General features: G+C 47.4%; 1 protein-coding gene across 9 annotated transcripts in view; it reads right to left on the bottom strand.

The window, feature by feature from the left end:
• Positions 1 to 18,199, bottom strand: part of Asap1 (ArfGAP with SH3 domain, ankyrin repeat and PH domain 1) — a 322,988-nt gene that overhangs the window by 11,716 nt on the left and 293,073 nt on the right. For 6 of the 9 annotated variants that reach the window (XM_087184109.1, XM_087184116.1, XM_087184120.1 and 3 more), the window contains 2 exons: positions 9,704 to 9,874; positions 1,277 to 1,346 (listed from right to left, as the gene is read on the bottom strand). In XM_087184109.1, coding sequence (XP_087040235.1) covers positions 1,277 to 1,346; positions 9,704 to 9,874 — 241 coding nt within the window. The remainder of the gene's footprint in view (positions 1 to 1,276; positions 1,347 to 9,703; positions 9,875 to 18,199) is intronic. The other 3 variants (XM_087184129.1, XM_087184139.1, XM_087184142.1) reach the window with 1 other exon arrangement.

Here is an 18,199-nt window from a genome sequence, read left to right as displayed (position 1 = left end):
GCCCCTTCCTAAAACCAAGGCCTAGAGCAGTGAGGGCAAACCTTTTAGAGCTCTCAGTGATAACAAATCATCTGCTGTGGCACACGTGCCATAGGCTTGCCCCCACTGGTCTAAAGGCTCAGACATCCTTACCAGGAGCCCTGGGATCAACACTGCATGGGCTTCTTCCTATGGGAGGAGCACGAGGGTGCTGCCAGGACAGGGCACACAGGGGCAGGGCAATGAAAGCTCAGTGAATGGCCAAAAATCAGCTTGATACTGTTTAAAAATATTAAAGAACAATGTTTTCTTTGCCATGATGGGGTTGAACCTGGGTCTCATGCAGGCTAGGTTAAGTGTTCCACCACCGAGTTGTATCTCCAGCTCCTGTTTAAGACATCTATGAGTGTGTTGCACCACTCCCAACTCTGGAAGACCAGAACCCGTTTTGTGGGGAGGGTCAGGGAGGACAAGGAGCACCAAGTGTGGAGGACCAGCTGGGACACCCAGGCTCCCGTTCAGCACTCCGGGCCTCGGTTTTCTCATCTATGAAACTGAAGATGATAGTAATTGGGCTTTATCTCACAGGCTTGCAGAGTGAGTAACACAGTAGTATTCAAAGAACAGGGCTTGTTTCTTCATCTTTGGTAAACTCTAGAAAGTGGCTCCCACACACCAGCTGATTCTTCCTCCCTGAGGTTTCGGGTCTGGAAGTGGCTCTTTGTGTCCTTGCCAGTACTGTTATCTTCAAAGTCTTTGGGGTAGGGTTGGATAAAATTTCTCAAAGTAGCTCATTTTGGGAGAAGAGGGAGAAACACTATTTACAGCCTACCTAGAAAAATCTTACAAACTGGGAACCTGGAAGCAGTCATTTTTTTAATGTTTGGAGATCTCTGGGGTATTATATTTCCCTGAGGAGCATCTTTTCATTCTCTGGTCTGGAAAAGGGGTGAAGAGGGAAAGCAACAAAACAAAATTACTTAATTAAGACAGCAAAAATAAAAGCTCAAACTTTTTCTGAAGGAGTTTCGTTGGAGAACAGTGTGACTCTGGGACCCCAGGACAGTGAGGCCAGCACCTGCTGTCATGAAGGACACAGACCCATGTCAGGCGATGATGCCCTTTGTGGTTGTACAGCAAGATGATCGTGCAAACTGCCAGCCGACGCTCAGTTTCCCAGCATAAACGGCACCATGGCTGACACACTTGGGCAGAACGGGAGAGCAGCTGAAGCCCACTTCTACAATTCTGCGTACTGCCAAGTTTGAGCCAAAGAGAAAGTGCTAAGATGGCTCACCTCGACTGCTGAGACAACCCCTCAAATTTGTTTGCGTTCTTACTTGAAGATGATGGACCCACATCGTTACCTACAAAGAAAATGAAAAGTTCAAAGTTGTATCTTGCAACAGGCATGTATGGATATGGCAGGAACAGTACCCTTCAGATTTCAGAAAAGCAGTTAAAATACTTGAGCCAAGAGGGCACACATCTGGGGCATTACCACACAACAAAAACGAAGCATTCTGGGCTTTGATGTTTTTATTGCTAGCAAGTCAGAGATGAGCAGCCTGCTGCCTGAAAAGCCTTGTGTGGTCATCGAAGCTGGTGATGTCCCCTGACTCAGGATCTTGTCCTTGGCCTGGAGGCACAGGCAGAACCCTGAAAGTCTGGTACACCCAGAGGCTGCGATGCTGAGCCTAACCCCACGAAAGCCTGTGCACATGACTGCAGGCACAGGCTCTACTTGAAGGGTACTGTTCACTGGCCATCATTCACCCTTGGCCACTTACAGAGATGTCATTCAAGTGCTGGGTGTGACTGTGGAGCAGGAGGCACAAAGGCAAACACGCCACTGCTCCCAGAGTTAGAGTCACACACAGGAACTACATAACAATGTGGAATGAAGTGAGCATTTAGTCAGACTGGTTGCTGTGAAGACAGAGAGGAAATGGTGTCTAAAACTCAGAGTGAAAGGGTAGGAGATGTCTTCCTTGGAGGATATGGTACTTGAATAGGTCCAAGAACTTTCCAGTGGGGGAGTGGCCTGTAAGTGGATATGACTGTGCTTTGCCCAAAGTGTCAGAATTGGGTTAGATAAGAGTGGGTTTTCCTGTGACCGTTCCACAGCAGGAGGCTTGCAGGCAGGTGAACTCGTACCCGGGAGAATCAAGAGATGAGGCACTAAGCCTCACTCCATGACGTGCTGCGTCCACTCCGCAGCACTGACAGCTGCCCAAATGCTCTGACATCTGTCTGAACGCCTTCCTCACAACCCCATGAGACACGCACCTCAATCTCCCTTTAAAGGAAGGGAAACACGGGTAAGTACATGAATGCCTGAAGGCCCCTTGACTATAATGACACACCTCAAAGTTCTGACCACTAACCTGTGTGCTCTTCCTGACCTATCGTGCTGCCCCGCAGTGACACTGATAATGAAAACTACTGTTTATAGAGCACTTACAAGAAGGTATTGTGCCAAGCACCTCAAGGTAATTATGCTCTTGAGAAGTAATCATTTCTTCCATTTTATATACGAAGAGACATGCAGAACAGTAAAGAAACTTGCTGAGAGTGGAGCTGCTGGTTAGGGCCAGAGCTGGGATATGAAGCCAGCAGCCCGCCTCTAGCACTTGTGCGTTGACTCCCAAACTCCACCCTCCCGTTCTACTGCACCTGCTGAACAGGTGCCGAGACTGGACCTCCTGGACACAGCACTCACCAAGAAACACGCAAGCTGGCATTACCAGCACTGAAGACTTTCAAAGTCAGTTCTAAGGAGAGAGTCCTTTTAATGATCAGTGTCCTTCTATAATCTCACAGCGTAATATTTGAGGACTTTTTTTGGCATTTCTTATGAAAACCTGAGCTGTGATTTCCTTTATGGTAGGCATTTTTCTCAAGCACCAAGCTCAATGCTGAGTCTATAGCACTGGGCCTTATACAGTACTTTGAGACTTCAGCCATAACAAAAAGTTTGGGGAATAAACTGTTGCACCCACTAACTTATTACTAGGAAGAAAACAGAAACACTTCAAACAAATGGCTATTAACCCAGTCATGCATGAATGAGCTGGACACCAGCAGGCTGAAGCTCCTGGCTCTGCTGTCACATAGGTGAGTCACTACCATACGTGCCACAGCCCACATGTCCAGTTTCCATTTTATCTTCTCCCGTGGTCTCTCAAGGTGACCTGCCATTCCCCAGAGAAGGATTTTATGCCTCCAACTTTGTTCCTTTCGTTCTTCTCCCCTGTGATGGCTGTTCCTTACTGCTCTTAGTGAATTACTAAACCACACTGAAAGAACATCTCCGAAGTTGTTTTCCCAGAATCCTCTGACCACTCCCTCCTCCTTCTAGGGAACAGCGAAGGGTGCAGACTTCAGAGGCAGACAAGCCTGCCCAGGAATCCCAGCTGTACCCCTGAGCTGCAGGTAGGAGTGTGGAAGACACTGCTTGTTCTGCTAAGCCTCCATCTATACATCGGGGATAACAATTATACTCACTATACTAGATGTCTGTGTGAGTGGTAACTAGGGCTTTGATTAGACTGCTGATCCCCGAGAAGCATGACACATATGGTAGTTAGGCTTCGTAGCCCTACGAGATGTAAAGGAAACAATGCTAATCTCCCCCATGAGCAGGCACCCCAGAGATGGGCTCTCCCTTCATCTCTGTAGCCCCCACTTTCTAGCACGACTAGCCCCTGCTACAGGACAGGACCAACTGGGCTGACTGCTCAACTTCTCTGCCTCCGTGTGACTTCTCACTCCAGCTGGGAAGGCATTTGTGCTCAGCTGACTCGGACTCTATCTTTCTCAGAGCTAGGCAGAGGCTATCCGCTGTGCCCTGGAGGAAAAGTGTGGCTTAGAAAAAATTCTGCAAGTAAGACAATACTAAAGAGTAATGAGGAGCAAAACCATAGAAGCATTTCAATCTTTTTTTCTCCACACAATTTGGAAAAGGTCCTTGGTATATCATAAATGTGTTTAAGAGGGCTGGAGATCGATGTTGGGCAGGCTGCTGAAGAAGCTGTGGCCAAGACTCTCCATTCCTGACCACGTGGATCAGAAGCTGCAGACCAAGAGTTTGTAAAAACAGCAGAGGGTATGAATCACACGAGCCTGAAATGGGTTCAAATCCTAGTTCTGAAGTTATCGGACTTACAGTACATGCAATTCTTAATTTCTGTGCTTCAATTTGCTCATCAGTAGACTGGGGACAACAATCCCTATTCTATAGAATGGTTCTGAAGGCTCAATAAAAGCATATGAAAAAGTTATCTGCTTTATATTAAAACAAATGCTTACACAGGGGCTAAGGTGAGGAATGTGATTCCCAGAGGTCACTCAGGTGGGGACTGGCAGGACCTGGAACAGAATTTGGCCTTCTGGAATGTTCATTCAGTGTATGCAGGGTCTCCCTGATGTGCACTGCACACACATTTCTGTAAATGTGGAAGGTCAGAGGCCTTGTGCTGAGTGGCTCTCAGTTATTAATCCCAAGAATCTTAAGGGCAAGAGCAGGATTAATCTTACACCTACCATGAACTAGATGATCGGGTATATTTTCTTCTTTGCTCTTTTCTGTAAGACCCTGGGTCATATCCATGGTCCACTTTCAGGCCTGACATATGACATTATGTCATGGATTTTGAGAAGAGATCACACTCCTGGATTTCATCTTACTTGGCTACATTTATTTTTTCCTTTGTCCTTGTTTCCATATAACTTAAATAGTGTTAAAGTAAGAGTTGGTCTGTTTAAGGTGGGTTATTAAAAAAGGGGGAGGTTTAATGAAATGCCACTTCAAAAGTCAAAGTCCCCACAAAACTCAAATCTCTCCACCGGGGATGCCTTCATCAGAAGCTTGCCTCAGAATCTCCCGGGTCTGACTGCCAAAGCCATCATGGAAGTGGGGTTTCAGTTAACTCGAGATCTGGGTGATTTGGGGCATGGTGGACGTTGTAATTCTTGCAGAAACAAAGCCTGGAGCGGCCCTTCCCACTTGGGCAAGGCTGGAGCTGCAGCCTAGGGCACCCTGCTGGGGTGACAGTGAGGCACAGCCTGCATCATGAGGCTGCTTACCGGGCCGTCTGTGCCCAACACAGCGCCTCCTCCAGGCCTCTGCTTCTGGGCAGAGACAACTGCTGAGAGGAGTGGACTCACCCGGCCGCCGACCTGTGGGGCAGCAGGCAGTGTGGAGAGGGCGAGGCGTGCGGGTTCTTAGCCCCATAGGCTGAGCCAAATCCTGGCCGGTACCTCTGTGAGAACTGGCCAAGTTGTTGGAGCTCTCTGAGCCCAGGCTCCTGAAGGCCGGATGCCTGGGACCTCGGTCTTGTTAGACACACTAATGCTTGCCAAGTGCTCAGTTCTTGTACTCACTTTATAAAACATCACATGTAGGGTTCTTATCTAAAGCTTTTGGATGATGATGAATGGGCATTTTCTTTTTTCCTACACCCACAGATCTGCAGGAGGACTTATGAAGGCACAGAATGGGGTGAGAGGTGAGAAGAACCTGTCGTGAAGAAAGTGAGGCCTCCTGTGAGGCAGACGCACTGAAGGGCGCGCTCCTGGTCCTGTCTGCACTGTCTCGGTGTCGAGCTCCTGTCTGGTCTACTCACTTTGTAAGACCAAACTCACTCCACCTCCTCAGATGGCCTGCCACCTCCTTCTTAAAGGCTGGCGTGGGGCCGGGGCCGGGGCCGGACTAGCAGTCAGCACAGAGCAGAGACACCTGAGTCCAGAGACAGGAATTGTGGGAGGACCCATCACCCATGCAAAGTTCAAAACATGACAGATACACTTCCTCCCTGTGGTGAGGCAGGTCCTGGGGAGGGGAGGGGAGGGGAGGGAGAGGAGAGGACAGTTTGGGCTGTGTGGCTGGCTGGCATCTTCTCTGAGGACTAAAAGAACAGGCAAAGATGGGGGGAGACTTGAGGATGATGGGAATGTATTTTGCATGTGGGATCGATGTGACTCTTTAGTGGCCAAAGGCCTAGCTAGGAGAGGTTGAAACAGACCAGCTAAAAGATATCAAGTCCTCATCTGTGGAACTTGTAAATGTGACTTTATTAAGAAAAAGAGTCTCTGCCAAAGTAATTAAGTTAAGGATTTTGTTTGTTTCTTTTTTGTTGTTTTTTGAGGCAGGGTCTTGCTATATAGCCCAGGCTGGCCTTGAACTCACTATGTAGCTCACGCTGGCCTCTAACTCATGGGGATCCTCCTGGCTCAGCTTCCCAAGTGTTGGGATCACAGGGGCATGTCACCATGCCCAGCTGTTTCATTTTTTGGGACAGGTCTCACTGGCTGGCCTCAAAATCTCAAACTTCCTGCCTCAGCCTTCCAAGGTTAAGGATGGTGAGATGAAGAGGCTACTACCAGAAAATCAAGTAGGTCCTGAACACAGTGTCAGGTGTTCCTTCAAAAGAGAAGCACAAGCAGTTTCAGAAGCATTCAACACCGAGGAATAGAGAAGAACATTCCAGGATGAGGACATAATGTGACTAAAGGCCCAGATTGGAGGGGCCAGAAATGTAGTCTGGGCACCTCCTGTACTTCAGGGTGACTCACTGGGGCAGACAGAGGGGCCCGTGCCAGGCCAGAGCAACAGCACTCACTCCAAAGGCCCTGGTCTCTGTCTCATCTCCACAGGCTGAGGTGGCAGACTGAGGGCCCCTGAGCGCTCCGGGAAGATGGGAGCACAGGGGACTGGCATGCTCCAGGGAGGCTGGTTTCCTTGTGCCTCCCTGAGTCCCAGCCTGACTCCTGCCCTGGGCTTCTGGAATGTAAGGGCAGCAGGAGGCAGGGGGCGGGGTCACCATGCAGTGACTGCATGGCAAAGCAGGAACATTAGATCAGGACAGGCACACCATGCTGGTGAGAAGGCAAGCTGAGTCCGCCTACACACAGCCCATGACCTACCGTGTCTGCAGATGCATCTGTGTGCATCTATCACATTCACACTCACACACAGACCACACACAAGTAACGGCCTGGGGAACTCCACAATTTGCACTGGGATCTGTCTGGAAATGGTCACCAAAGCCACAGTGTGTGGAAGTGTCACTTTTGCAGAGGACAGACTGAGTTTTGCCATTCAGGGCTGGCTGTCTGTAGGCAGGGGCACATCGTGGACCCTGAGGGAGGGCCACATCTGTGCAAGGCTTTCAAGCTCCCTGCTGACTGTCCGGAGGCAGTGATGTCCACAAAATGATAACCTTGTTTCTTAGTGAAAAAAGCCCCAACCCTACCAGCACTGGAGAGGAAAAAGAAAGGCCAGGTGCTAGCATCGCTGCTGAGTAAAAAGAAAGAGGAAATCTAAGGAAGTGACGATTTTCAGGCTACAAAAATTTGGAAAATGTATTCAGGGAATGCTGGAATCTTCGCAAGACGAATAAATACAAGCACTATGACCTATGCAGAAAGAAAGCCAATTAAACAAGAGGACCAAAGTTCAGGAAAATTTGGAAAGAAGGTTAATTTGTGACATGAAAAGTTTATATAGGAAACCTGTGACTTTTTTTGTCTTTTGAGGTCTTGGTATGTAGTTCAGCCTGGCCTTGAACTCACTATGTAGCTCAGGCTGGGCTCGAACTCATGGCAATCCTCTTGCCTCAGCCTCCCAGGTGCTGAGATGACAGGCAGGTGCCACTGCACTGCTAAAACCTGTGACTTTCAATGGAATGTTTTTCTGGGGGAATTCTTTGTGACAAATCTGGGGACTCCTGAAGGCCCTGGAATGCAACCCTTGAAAACATCTAGGACATCCTTGGTATTTATGTACCTGCCTTTATGCCTAGATTCTGGCTGCCTTGCTTGTTTTTCCAGGGGACTGATTAACACGCATCTCAGAGGTGCACTCCTCTGAACCTCTGCTAGCTTTCTCATGCAGTTTGATGCTATTTTCCACAGTACCTGGTTAAATGTGCATGCTAGCAGCAAAGGGCATGTACATGGTTTATTCCACGGTTCTGCTCTGAACCTGAGCTCTGTGAGCACACACCTCAAGAAGACCCAAGCAGCAGCCACAGTAGGTGCCCTAAATAGGCCTGCTGAGTTGAAGAACACATGGCTAATCAAAGACGTATTTGTATACACACATCCCAGGGCATCCGGGCCAAGCAGTGAACAGGTGTGCCAATCTGTAAGTGGACAGTACGGCTTTTCCCAAAACCTCAAAAAATTCACAACACCTGAGATAGGTTTTTGAGGAAGCCTTTAAAAGCACTGAGCTGAATTACCTATCTATATGATAAACACGATTTTACAAAAAGCCATAATGAAACTCTCTGGAAGGAAGAGTAGAGACATGCAGCACAGCATATCCATTCAGCAGGGCTCCTGTGTGTCGTCATGGGCCAGGACCCTGTTGGTGACGGGATGACCCCGACTTGTAGGAACACTACTAGTAGGCTAGGAGGAATTATGGGAATTAGGTTTCTCATGGACAGGAATTAGTCATCTGCAGTCAGTGTCACTGAACTGATTAAACTAGTGGCCTTTGGAAAGGTTATTATTCAGTGGTAAGAGATTCCTGAATATCCACCATGTGCCAGGCATGATTCCAGGTTCTGTAAACACAGGTGAGAACAAGACATGGAACATACATTCTAGGGAGAGACAGACAAGTAAATAAAGTACTCCTCAACTCAGGCAGGTGCTGGGGAGAAAACGAGCTCCTCAGAGAGGACAGCCAGGGAGACAACATGCAAGGTGAGAAGTGAGAGAGGACAGGGAGCCTGCCCTCAAGGAGCAAGACCGAGAGCTGAGCAGGGAAGGGCCCTCAGCAGGGAAGGAGCGGGGCAGCCAGGAGGTGAAGGAGGCCAGGGCAAGAGCAGTGATAAGGGCCCCCGGCGGGAGGCTCACGGAACCGCCATTAAAGGGTGTTAGGGAAGAGGGACCGAGCCCTGATTCATGTCATAGGGAAACCACTTTGGCTGTTGGGAGAGAATGGATTCCTTAATTTTCTGAGTTTTTGTTTTCTCTTCTGTGTGATTAATACCTACCTCAAAGAGCTGCCACGTGACCGAGTGAGATTTAGGTGAGGCTCACACCTTACTACTGTTATAGTCAGCCCTCTGTACCTGCAGTCCCTACCCACGGATTCACACAATCGTGGACTGAAAATATTCTGGAAAACATGGTCTGCACAGAACAGCTACAGACTTCTAATGTGACATTTACACTGTACTGGGTATGTAGTGTGCCCCATCTGCGGCCCACCTTTGTAAAATGTTATAATAAAAAGTAAAAGAGTTTTGGTTATTACCTTCACTATGCTATACACCTTATATGCAGCCCAAGACAATTCCTCTCTACTCAAAAAAGAAAAGAAAAAAAAGGTAGACCTTGGATTGGACACGTTAATGTAACATACTCAGGTTACATGCAAATACTATGCCATTCACATCATTTTAGATAAGAGACTTGAGTATTTGCAGATTTTAGTTTCCTGGGGAGACCTTGGACTCACTCCCGTGATGATACTGAGGGCAACTATATTCATTACTATAATAGTTTCTAATGGCCCCAAGCATTTCTGGAGATGTTTCTTAGCCTGCAGAGGCAGGCATAATTTCACTAATACACAGCCAAGTCCTTATCCAGTACGTGTGCAGTTTGGTCCACTTTCTGAATGTGTTAACTGCCCACTGACCAGTGGAGCCCCACACACGGCCTGACCCTGGGCAGCTGTGGCCCTGACTTTAGGTTAACTTACCCCAAGGAACTGCGCCTTTGTTTGGGGGCCCATGAGGTAGTGGGCTGGGAGGGTCAGACAGGGTTCTCTTGTGTCCGGGTGGTGGGGGAGGAGGCCTCTTCTTGGATAGGGTGGAGCTGCCACTAGAGGTCTGGGTGCTTAGAGGGAGTGTTGAAGGTGGGCCAGTTGGACCTAGAAAGGAAATTGAATGGGGCAGGAAGGTTAATCCCAGTCTCACAGACACAGAGCAGCCAGTATGCAATTACTTCCACGCAGCAAAATGTGGTCTGACACATGGAGATGAAAGAAAAGGGCTGCATGTGGCCAAATCCACCAACCCGACACTCACAAACAGAGCTTTAAAATTCTTTTGGTTAAAAAAAGAAAATTATAACAAAGGAAAGGAGAGTGTGTGGTTTTAAGGAACAAAATGCTAGTCAACACAGAATGTGAAGGGTGTAGGTCATCATTTAGGGGCAATGGAAAAATAACACACACACTTTAACCCAATGACACTGGAATCACCACAAAATCCACTGAGGAAGAAGGCACACAGCACAACCGGCAGAATCAACTGAAAGGGAGCACAGTTCTATGTAAGCTGAAACAGGAAATAATTCCTATAACAGGACTTTTCTTCTCCACTACATTTTCTTCTTTTAGTCAGCAAGCTGAAGTTTGTTCTTTAATAAATGTCTAAATAATAAAAGATCTAAAGTTACCTAGAAAAAAAGTGAAACCCCAAAACCTCATTTTTTGCTCCACTTCTGAATAGTTCTAGACGTCATAAACCAGCAATTATGTTGGAAGCCTGTGTTTGTAAAGGCATTTCTGGGATGTCTTAGTTTTAGTTCATTCTAAGTTACATTGAAGTGGCTGGTGTGTGTCAGGCACTATGTGATGGGCACTTGGACAAATACTTTCTCATGGAATATCACCAGGTGTATGGTTTAACCACATCCATGAACAACTGCTTCTGCAAACATTAAGAAAAACAAAAAGGAAACAAAAGAAAAAGCTAAGAACACTACCACACCAAATGTTTAACACAGGGTAGTAGATGCCTGGTGATCCAGAAAGGCTCCAAAGTGCTTTTTATACTCTGTGTATTAAAAGAAAAGCTTAATTACTACTGGCCTCTTTCCTGGGTAAACATCAGTATTTTCCATCATCAATTACCAGTCAGTACTACCAATGATTTAAACCACTGATTCTCAAAGATTGTCTAGTCTTCTCAGTAATATTAGTCAAATGATAGTCTGTATTAGGATTAAATGGTCATAGCTATATGATTTATTCTGCTTCAATGATGAAGTCCATGATAAGAGACTTCATAGTTACCCCAAATCAACATCTAATCCTGGTATCAATTACTGCAGTTTTAGAAACTATTTTATTTTATTTTATTTTTTTTTTGGTACCGGGGATCGAACTTGGGTCCTTACGCTTGCGAGGCAGGTGGCGGAACCATTGAGCTAAATACCCGGCCCTTAGAAACTATTTTATGTTAGCAAAGTAAGGTGACTATTATAGCCTTGGATTTGTATAATGCTTTGTAGTTTTCAAAACGCGTTTGTACCCTATTCCTTTTGATGTTCACTAACAATCCCATGAGGAACATGGGTCCAGTACTGTTCCTATTTTGTAGCCAAGAAAACAGAGGGGTTGGCATGGTCAGGCACACAGACGTGAGGCACAGAGTGGGGACAAAGCAAGTGCTTGGGTCTGCTGAGACTCTCACCCCATCCATCAACACTGCCGGCTCCTTAAAGCTGGGGCAGCATTTCCTACGCTTGGCACATGAGGAAAACAAAAACTGTTCAGTATCAGGAAGTGTAACTTTCCTCTTGGAAATAAAGGCATTACAGATGAAATGGACAATGGTGAGATTCTCTGGCAGTTTCATCTTTATCGCCATCTACAGACCTTCTGGTGCGGTGGATCTGAAAAGTCAATGGGGTTCCTGTTTGGAACAAACGCTGCAAAGATAAAATGCTCATGGCGCCTCTCTGAGAAGGGCTGTGTATGTGTGTGGTTCCAGGAGTGACCACACCTAGGAGTCCTCTCATCAGAGTCCAGCCCCAGCATCCAGGAGCTTGGCCAGATGCAGCAAGTGGGAGCCTGCTTCAGATGGAGCTCTGCTCTGACCCACAGCTCAGTGCTCAGCCTTTTAACAGATCACTTCCCCTCTGACGGGCACTGCGTCCTCTCTGGTCAGAAGCTCAGAGATGTGAGCGAGTTTTCTGCACCCCTCGTCCTCACCCTTCAGTGGTCAGCTCGATGTTACCTTATGTAACCAGAGTTCTGTAACCTGCCCTCCCCGGGGAGACCGCTGCACCTCTGAGCCTCCACACAGGTAAAGGTGCTAACTCTCTTCTGCCTTGTTTTAGAGCTACTGCCTTGCCCTTCCCAGATGATGCTCCCACAGGGAAACGACCTGTACTCTGCACATTTCCCAGCGCCAGCACCTCACACATCCTGGGTGCTGGTGTTCACAGGAGGCTCAGTGCCAATCAGGAGGATGCACTTCCGGTGATCTGCATACCTGCCTCTCAGTAAATGGTAATCCAGAAGCCTTCCATCTGGGAGGCCAAATGAAAGTACATCTCTGAAATTTCTAAGAAAAAGCCAATACCTACAAGATGGCTTGAAAAATTAACCTGACAGTTAAAAAAACTTGTCTGCAGAAGTACAAGTGACATATTCTAACATGCCATAGAGAGGGATAAGATATCTACACAGATAACGGACAACGTGAATGAAAATTCTTTCTCTTTAAAATCTATTTTAAATTGACAAATGAGTATTGCATATATTTATTGTATGCAAAATGTTGTCCTAAAATGTATGTACACTGTGGAGTGGCTAAACTGAGCTAATTAACCTGGATTACCTCACATTTATTTATTTGTGGTGAAGACACTCGAAGTCTATACTCAGCAATTTTTCAGAATACATTATTATTAACTAGGGTCACCACACTTCGCAACAGATCTCTTGAATTTGTTTCTATCTAACTGACTGTGGTACTTATAGTATGGAGCTTGAAGCAGGAGAAAGTTTATGTTAACTATTTTAAAAGTAGATGAAGACACAAGACTATATATAATTTATGCTGAAAAAGAGTCCGTGTAGAAAGAAGGAGCTGCTATCTCTGTGTTCACATGGGAAACAGGCACAAAGAGCTATGGTGGCTAGGTCAGCAGCACACTGGCCAGGGTCCCAGCAGGGCAGGCTGGAGCCCATGCAGGACACCGCTCTGTCGGCTCATCTCCGCAGAAAACAGCACTAGCTGTTCATCTGTCCTTCGATCTCTTTCTGTGACCCAGATAATCAGGAGAAAAGTACTGGATTCAGGGTTCTTTAACAGCTACTCATACAGCCCTCAACTCAAGAAGTACAACAAGGATTTCTTCTTTTTCCCTCTCCATGGGTCACTCAGGGAGTCTGAGTCAGTGGCCACAGTTGAGGGCAAATATTACAGACAATGATCTCAGCCAACATTGGCTGAGTCTTGTGCAATGTTTTAAAAAGGACTGGGAGAAATTGATAAAGGCCAAAACAAACCAAAAACCCAAACACACGGACAATAGTCCACGGGAAGTTACAGACTCAAAGGAAACTGCTGTCTTTGCCTGAGATTAAAAAGCACTTGGAAACTGTAGTCATTGGTCTCTATCAATATAAGTGCTGATAGGAGAATGTGCGTCTGAATCATCTAGTAGTGCACTTCCCCAAGGGTAGGCCACTGCAACGAGCTGAGACATCTCCTTTCCATTCATCTCTGTCCTGGAATTACTGCTCCAGGCCCCAGAGGGAAGCTGGAGAAGTGCTGCATAAAATGCTTGCACAGCTGTGTTGGGGCACAACTGCTGCAAACATCTCACACAGGGATTTTCAGTGAGCGGCTCTCACACCCCCAGGACATCTGGTTTAGTTTTATGCGTGCCCCTCCTTACTCTGCCCACTTATTTGTGGGACATGCTCTCGCTGACTCTTTCTGTTGTTTGTGTAGTCCCAACAAGCACTGATGCCGGGGAGCACTATGCTCTGCATGCTGAGACAGCTCATGCACAGCCTGCCCTGGAGCAGTGCTGTCCAACAACCAGGAGAGGGAAGAGGAGACCTCGGGCCCCTGCAGAGCTGAGCTGCACCTCCCCCTGTGACACTGGCAGCACCACCCCACAGTCCAGGGCCCTCACTGCCTCCTCCCCACACAGCAGCACTTGCCCCATCTCTCCATCCCCACTCCTGGGATGTTCATTCTCGGGATATTTGTTGGCCTGAAAACATGCAGTGGGATGGAACAAACACAGCTGCTGAATGCTCGCTCTGTGCTTACTACACCACAAACTTCACTCCACGTTTCTAAGCTGGGGCCCTACAAGGTAGATGCCAGTGCCTATTCTCAGGTGAAGACCCTGAAACCGCCGACAGCTGAGTGTTAGGACGAGACATGCACAAGGGCAGAACTGGCCCTTATGGGAAGGAATCAGTCTCCTTTGTGGGGCAAGGGAAAGGTGGCTTCTTGGGAGAAAGGAGTTTGAAGGCATCTCAGGTTCACAACTACTCAGGTAGCTGACATCTGGCCTGACAGACAAGCTGTCCTAGACACTCTGACTCAACATTCCCTCACTAACGAGGGAGAAGTCTCTTCACCCAAACTGACAGCCAGGGATGCATCTGGCTGACACTCTCCATGGCACTGCACCTTTATCAACAGCATCTACGGAGGCTCTCAGTGTGCCAAGCACTGTGCTTTTTTTTTGGTACTGGCGATCGAACTCGGGACCTCGCGCTTGCAAGGCAGGTGCACTGTCACTGAACTAAATCCCTGGCCCCACTGCGCTGCTTTTGTGAGGCTCTCTGGTGGTTTATCAAACTAAGGCTTGAGCCTGTCCAGGCTAGAAAGTCTGCACTACAGCAAATGTGTATGAAACGCAAGGTTATGCTCACAAGCATCTGCATGCTGAGCAAAGGGCTGCACATAGCCTGATTCCGGGGGGACTCCTCATGTCATGAACTGCAACGAGCACATCAGCTGGTCCAGGTCCCGAAAGGTTGGAAAGTTAGTCCTTTAAGATAAGTTATCTCTCTTGAATCAGATTTATTATTCATTTACCTATCAAGCCCCTTGGGTTAAGGTGTCTCCCAGTGCCAGGCCTCACTATCTGGAGTGCCTCTTAATTTAGCAGGTTGGTGATGTCTCTGGCGCCTCCTCCCTAAGGGAGCCTCTTCTTACAAGACGAGGAGCTGCAGAGGTACCGACACCACACTGGTGTCCCTGTGTAGCACGAGTTACCAGGTGCTGAGCTAAATGTTTCCTACACTTCTCATTCAACCTCCACAGCAGTCTCCTGTGAGACTGTGAGAGTCTGAGGTGCAAGTTCCTCTCATTGCTACACAAAAAGCATGAAGTTGGACAATGACAGAAAGCCACAGTTCTAAAGTTTTAAATTATTTGAAAGCACAGTTAAATCAAACCAATCAATCAAACAAAACAAGCAATGGGTGTCTTTAAGGTCCTGTTCTGTGGGGTGGGTACTGCAGTATGGTACTGTGTCCCCTCATACTCTTCTACATGCTAGAAATATCGCGAGTCATAGAAGTCCCTTAGATGGTGCAGAGGTTTGCAGTTTACACAATGCTTTCTCCACATACTGTCTCATTGGATTCTGATGGCAACTGCACAAGGCAAGAGAAAGACAGGCATCTTCTTCAACCCAGTAGAGAAGGAACTAGGAAAGCTGGTCTGACAGCTATAAGGCTCATTTTAATTTTCTATACTATTCCAGCACCACATAACCTGAAATAAATTCCTTAACCCTTCCAGGGATCAGTTTCCTTATCTGCGTAATGGGATACAGATTGTTAATCTTTCAGCATTCTATTAGTGCTAAAAAACAAAATCCAAGTTCCATGACATTATTTTAGCTTAACAACGTAAGACAGGGCCGGGGATGTAGCTCTGCAGCACAGCACCTGCCTGGGAAGCTCCAGGTCCTGAGTTCAATCCCCGGTACCAATAAACAAAACAAAATAAAACAAAACGAACAGCTAAAGATGGATAAATCTTGGCAAGCCTGAAGTACTTCTAGTCTTTAAACGTACATTTACTTCATTTACTTTCTCTGGACCTCCCCTTGAAGAGTGCAGGCAGCTGGGTTCCTATGAGGCCAAGGACGTGAATGTGGAATTCTGAACTGCAGTGTTCTGAGACTGAAGCCCTGCTTAACCACAAAGGGGCTTTGCTTTGTGGTCATTTAGGCTAAAATTTCCTGAATTTTGATGAAGCAGCTTGAAAATATTCCTAAGCCAGGTTCAAAAGAGCTCTACCGTCCCACTCTGTAGTCCTCTTGTTCGTGGGGACTTTGTCATGCGTGTGTTCCTGCCTCACCAACACCACCATCTTTCAGACCCTAAATTCACAGCTGTGGAGATGACTTCTGCTGCAGACAGACACCATGGCATGGCTTTCCACGCCATGGAGAAACTGTTCAGATGTGGGGCCACAAAGCCATCTCTGCATGAGCATCGGCTGCCCTTTACCAGTGTCTTCCAGGAGCTCCCCGCAAAGCATTGCCCGTTCTCCAAATGCAAAGACACACAGGTCAAGGCAGCCACGTCCCTAATGGAAGTCATGAGAGGGCTGCACTCCTCATGTCTCACCAGCAGACAGGGAATTCTCTGAATCTGGTCCTGCTATGACAGCCAGGAGGAACACTCTTAGCATAGTAGGGAGGGATTTCTATCTCCAATCGTGGGCTTGCTTTTTAAGGGGAAGGATAAACAGTCTATCCTTAGTTGACCACAGCTGCTATGAACAAGTCTCCAAGCTACTGTTTCAGCAGCCAAATCACTACATAAATTTAGTCTCTGTCTTCTGGGTCTCTGGTGAAGAGCTAGTTAGAATTTATTCAAGGCAGGAGAGACGCTTGGCCCTGAGCCCAAAAGTGTATCTATGGGTTTCTGTGTCCCTTGAGGTAAAATTACAGAAGTGAGCAGAAGGAAGTATGTGTGTGGTGTGTGACGGCCCCAGGACTGACATCAGTTTCTCCTGTAGCCTGTGCTGCAGGTTCTCGATGACCTGAAAGCTCTCTGAGTAGACACAGAGAGGTACCTTGTCTGGACCGGCCACTGCATTGTGTCAGTAACCCCAGTGAGGAGAGATGAAGCCTTTCTGAGTCACCTCTTCCACCATTTCATTTGGCCTGGAGTCTTTTCACAGTGCCTCTGCTTTTATCAGATGGCTACTCTGATGGAGAATAGGATTTCTTGGGGGAAACAGCAGCAGCACTCGGCACTACAGGGCTTCCGGTTGATGTGTTAATGATTTTAAAAAGTATGCTCTAATGCAGTGCATGGACCGGTAAGACACACTGGCAGGGTAAGCCTTTGGCTTACATGTGCTACTCCGGTTAGGGCCCCTGGTTATCTCTGATGAGAACTGCTCAGGCCACAGCCTTAGTTTAACTTTCTTCCATTATTTTATGATGCATGAGGCCATTTGGGGTCTAAGAACACAGCTCCCATTTATAACATGATATCAATGAAGAATAAGCTCTGAAAAAACACTGCTTTGAATAAAGCTCACATTCCCCAGAAAATAGCCCCAGTGTGATTCAAACAGGCATGGCATTGTGCACCGAGAGCCCTCGAGGCCTGTGCTACCATGGGCTGAGCATACAGGGGGAACCCTGAATTTTGATTTACTTGCAAAGACCACACTGGAAGTTGCAGCTCAGGGAGCCTCCCAACCATTCCCCTGGCTGGGCTGACTCCTGATGCTGGCATTGCTGTGCCTTATCCTGTCTCTATTCAGGTATCAAAGAGCACAGAGGATGAATCCCCACTGCTATAGAACAGGGTGGTAGGCCCCTCCTGGAGGTACAGTGGACCCTTGACTTATGAACTCAATTATTTCCCGAGGGCTGGTTGTAACTCAAGTTGGTCAATTGCCTTCAAAGTCACTCTCCTGTACACAGGCAGATCTCAGGTCATGAGAGAGACCCTGGCCCAGGATTTCTCAGTTAACCCCACACAGGAAAGGATGCTGTAATGCTCCTTCCAGAACTCTGTAAGGGCTAAATCTGTAAACAGATTTAAATCTGGAAACACAAGCAGCTGGCATTCGGGTCAGAACTCAAGACTTGGGTTGTAAGTTAAAACTAAAATTCTAGTGTAACCCCAAGTTGTTCGTATGTCAGGCCAGTGGTAACTCGAGGGTCCATTGTAGGTGAAAACATAGAGCGCTGCACTCCTCCAGGTGACTCCTCCCCGGGAGCAGTTCCACGAGAGTGCAGGACATGGGCTAGAAGGGCAGCTGAGGACTGGCGCCAGTTCCCTGGCATCTCTGAACCACAGTCCCCTCACCTACACGATGCCAGCATCCACCTCATGTGAGATCACGGGGCGAGAAGTGAGTGCCTGGCTTGGGGCCTCATGTGGGGCAAGCGCTCTGAAGTTCTTAATTACCATTATTGCTACCAGCACCTTCCACACAGAGGCACTTAGTGT

This window comes from Heterocephalus glaber, unplaced genomic scaffold (assembly GCF_053883595.1).
Source record: "Heterocephalus glaber isolate CG9 unplaced genomic scaffold, H.glaber_assembly_v1.0 deba00000281, whole genome shotgun sequence".
Taxonomy (NCBI): Eukaryota; Metazoa; Chordata; class Mammalia; order Rodentia; family Bathyergidae; genus Heterocephalus; species Heterocephalus glaber.
Note: the sequence above shows the minus strand (reverse complement) of the source record. Positions and strands in the feature narration are given on the sequence as shown.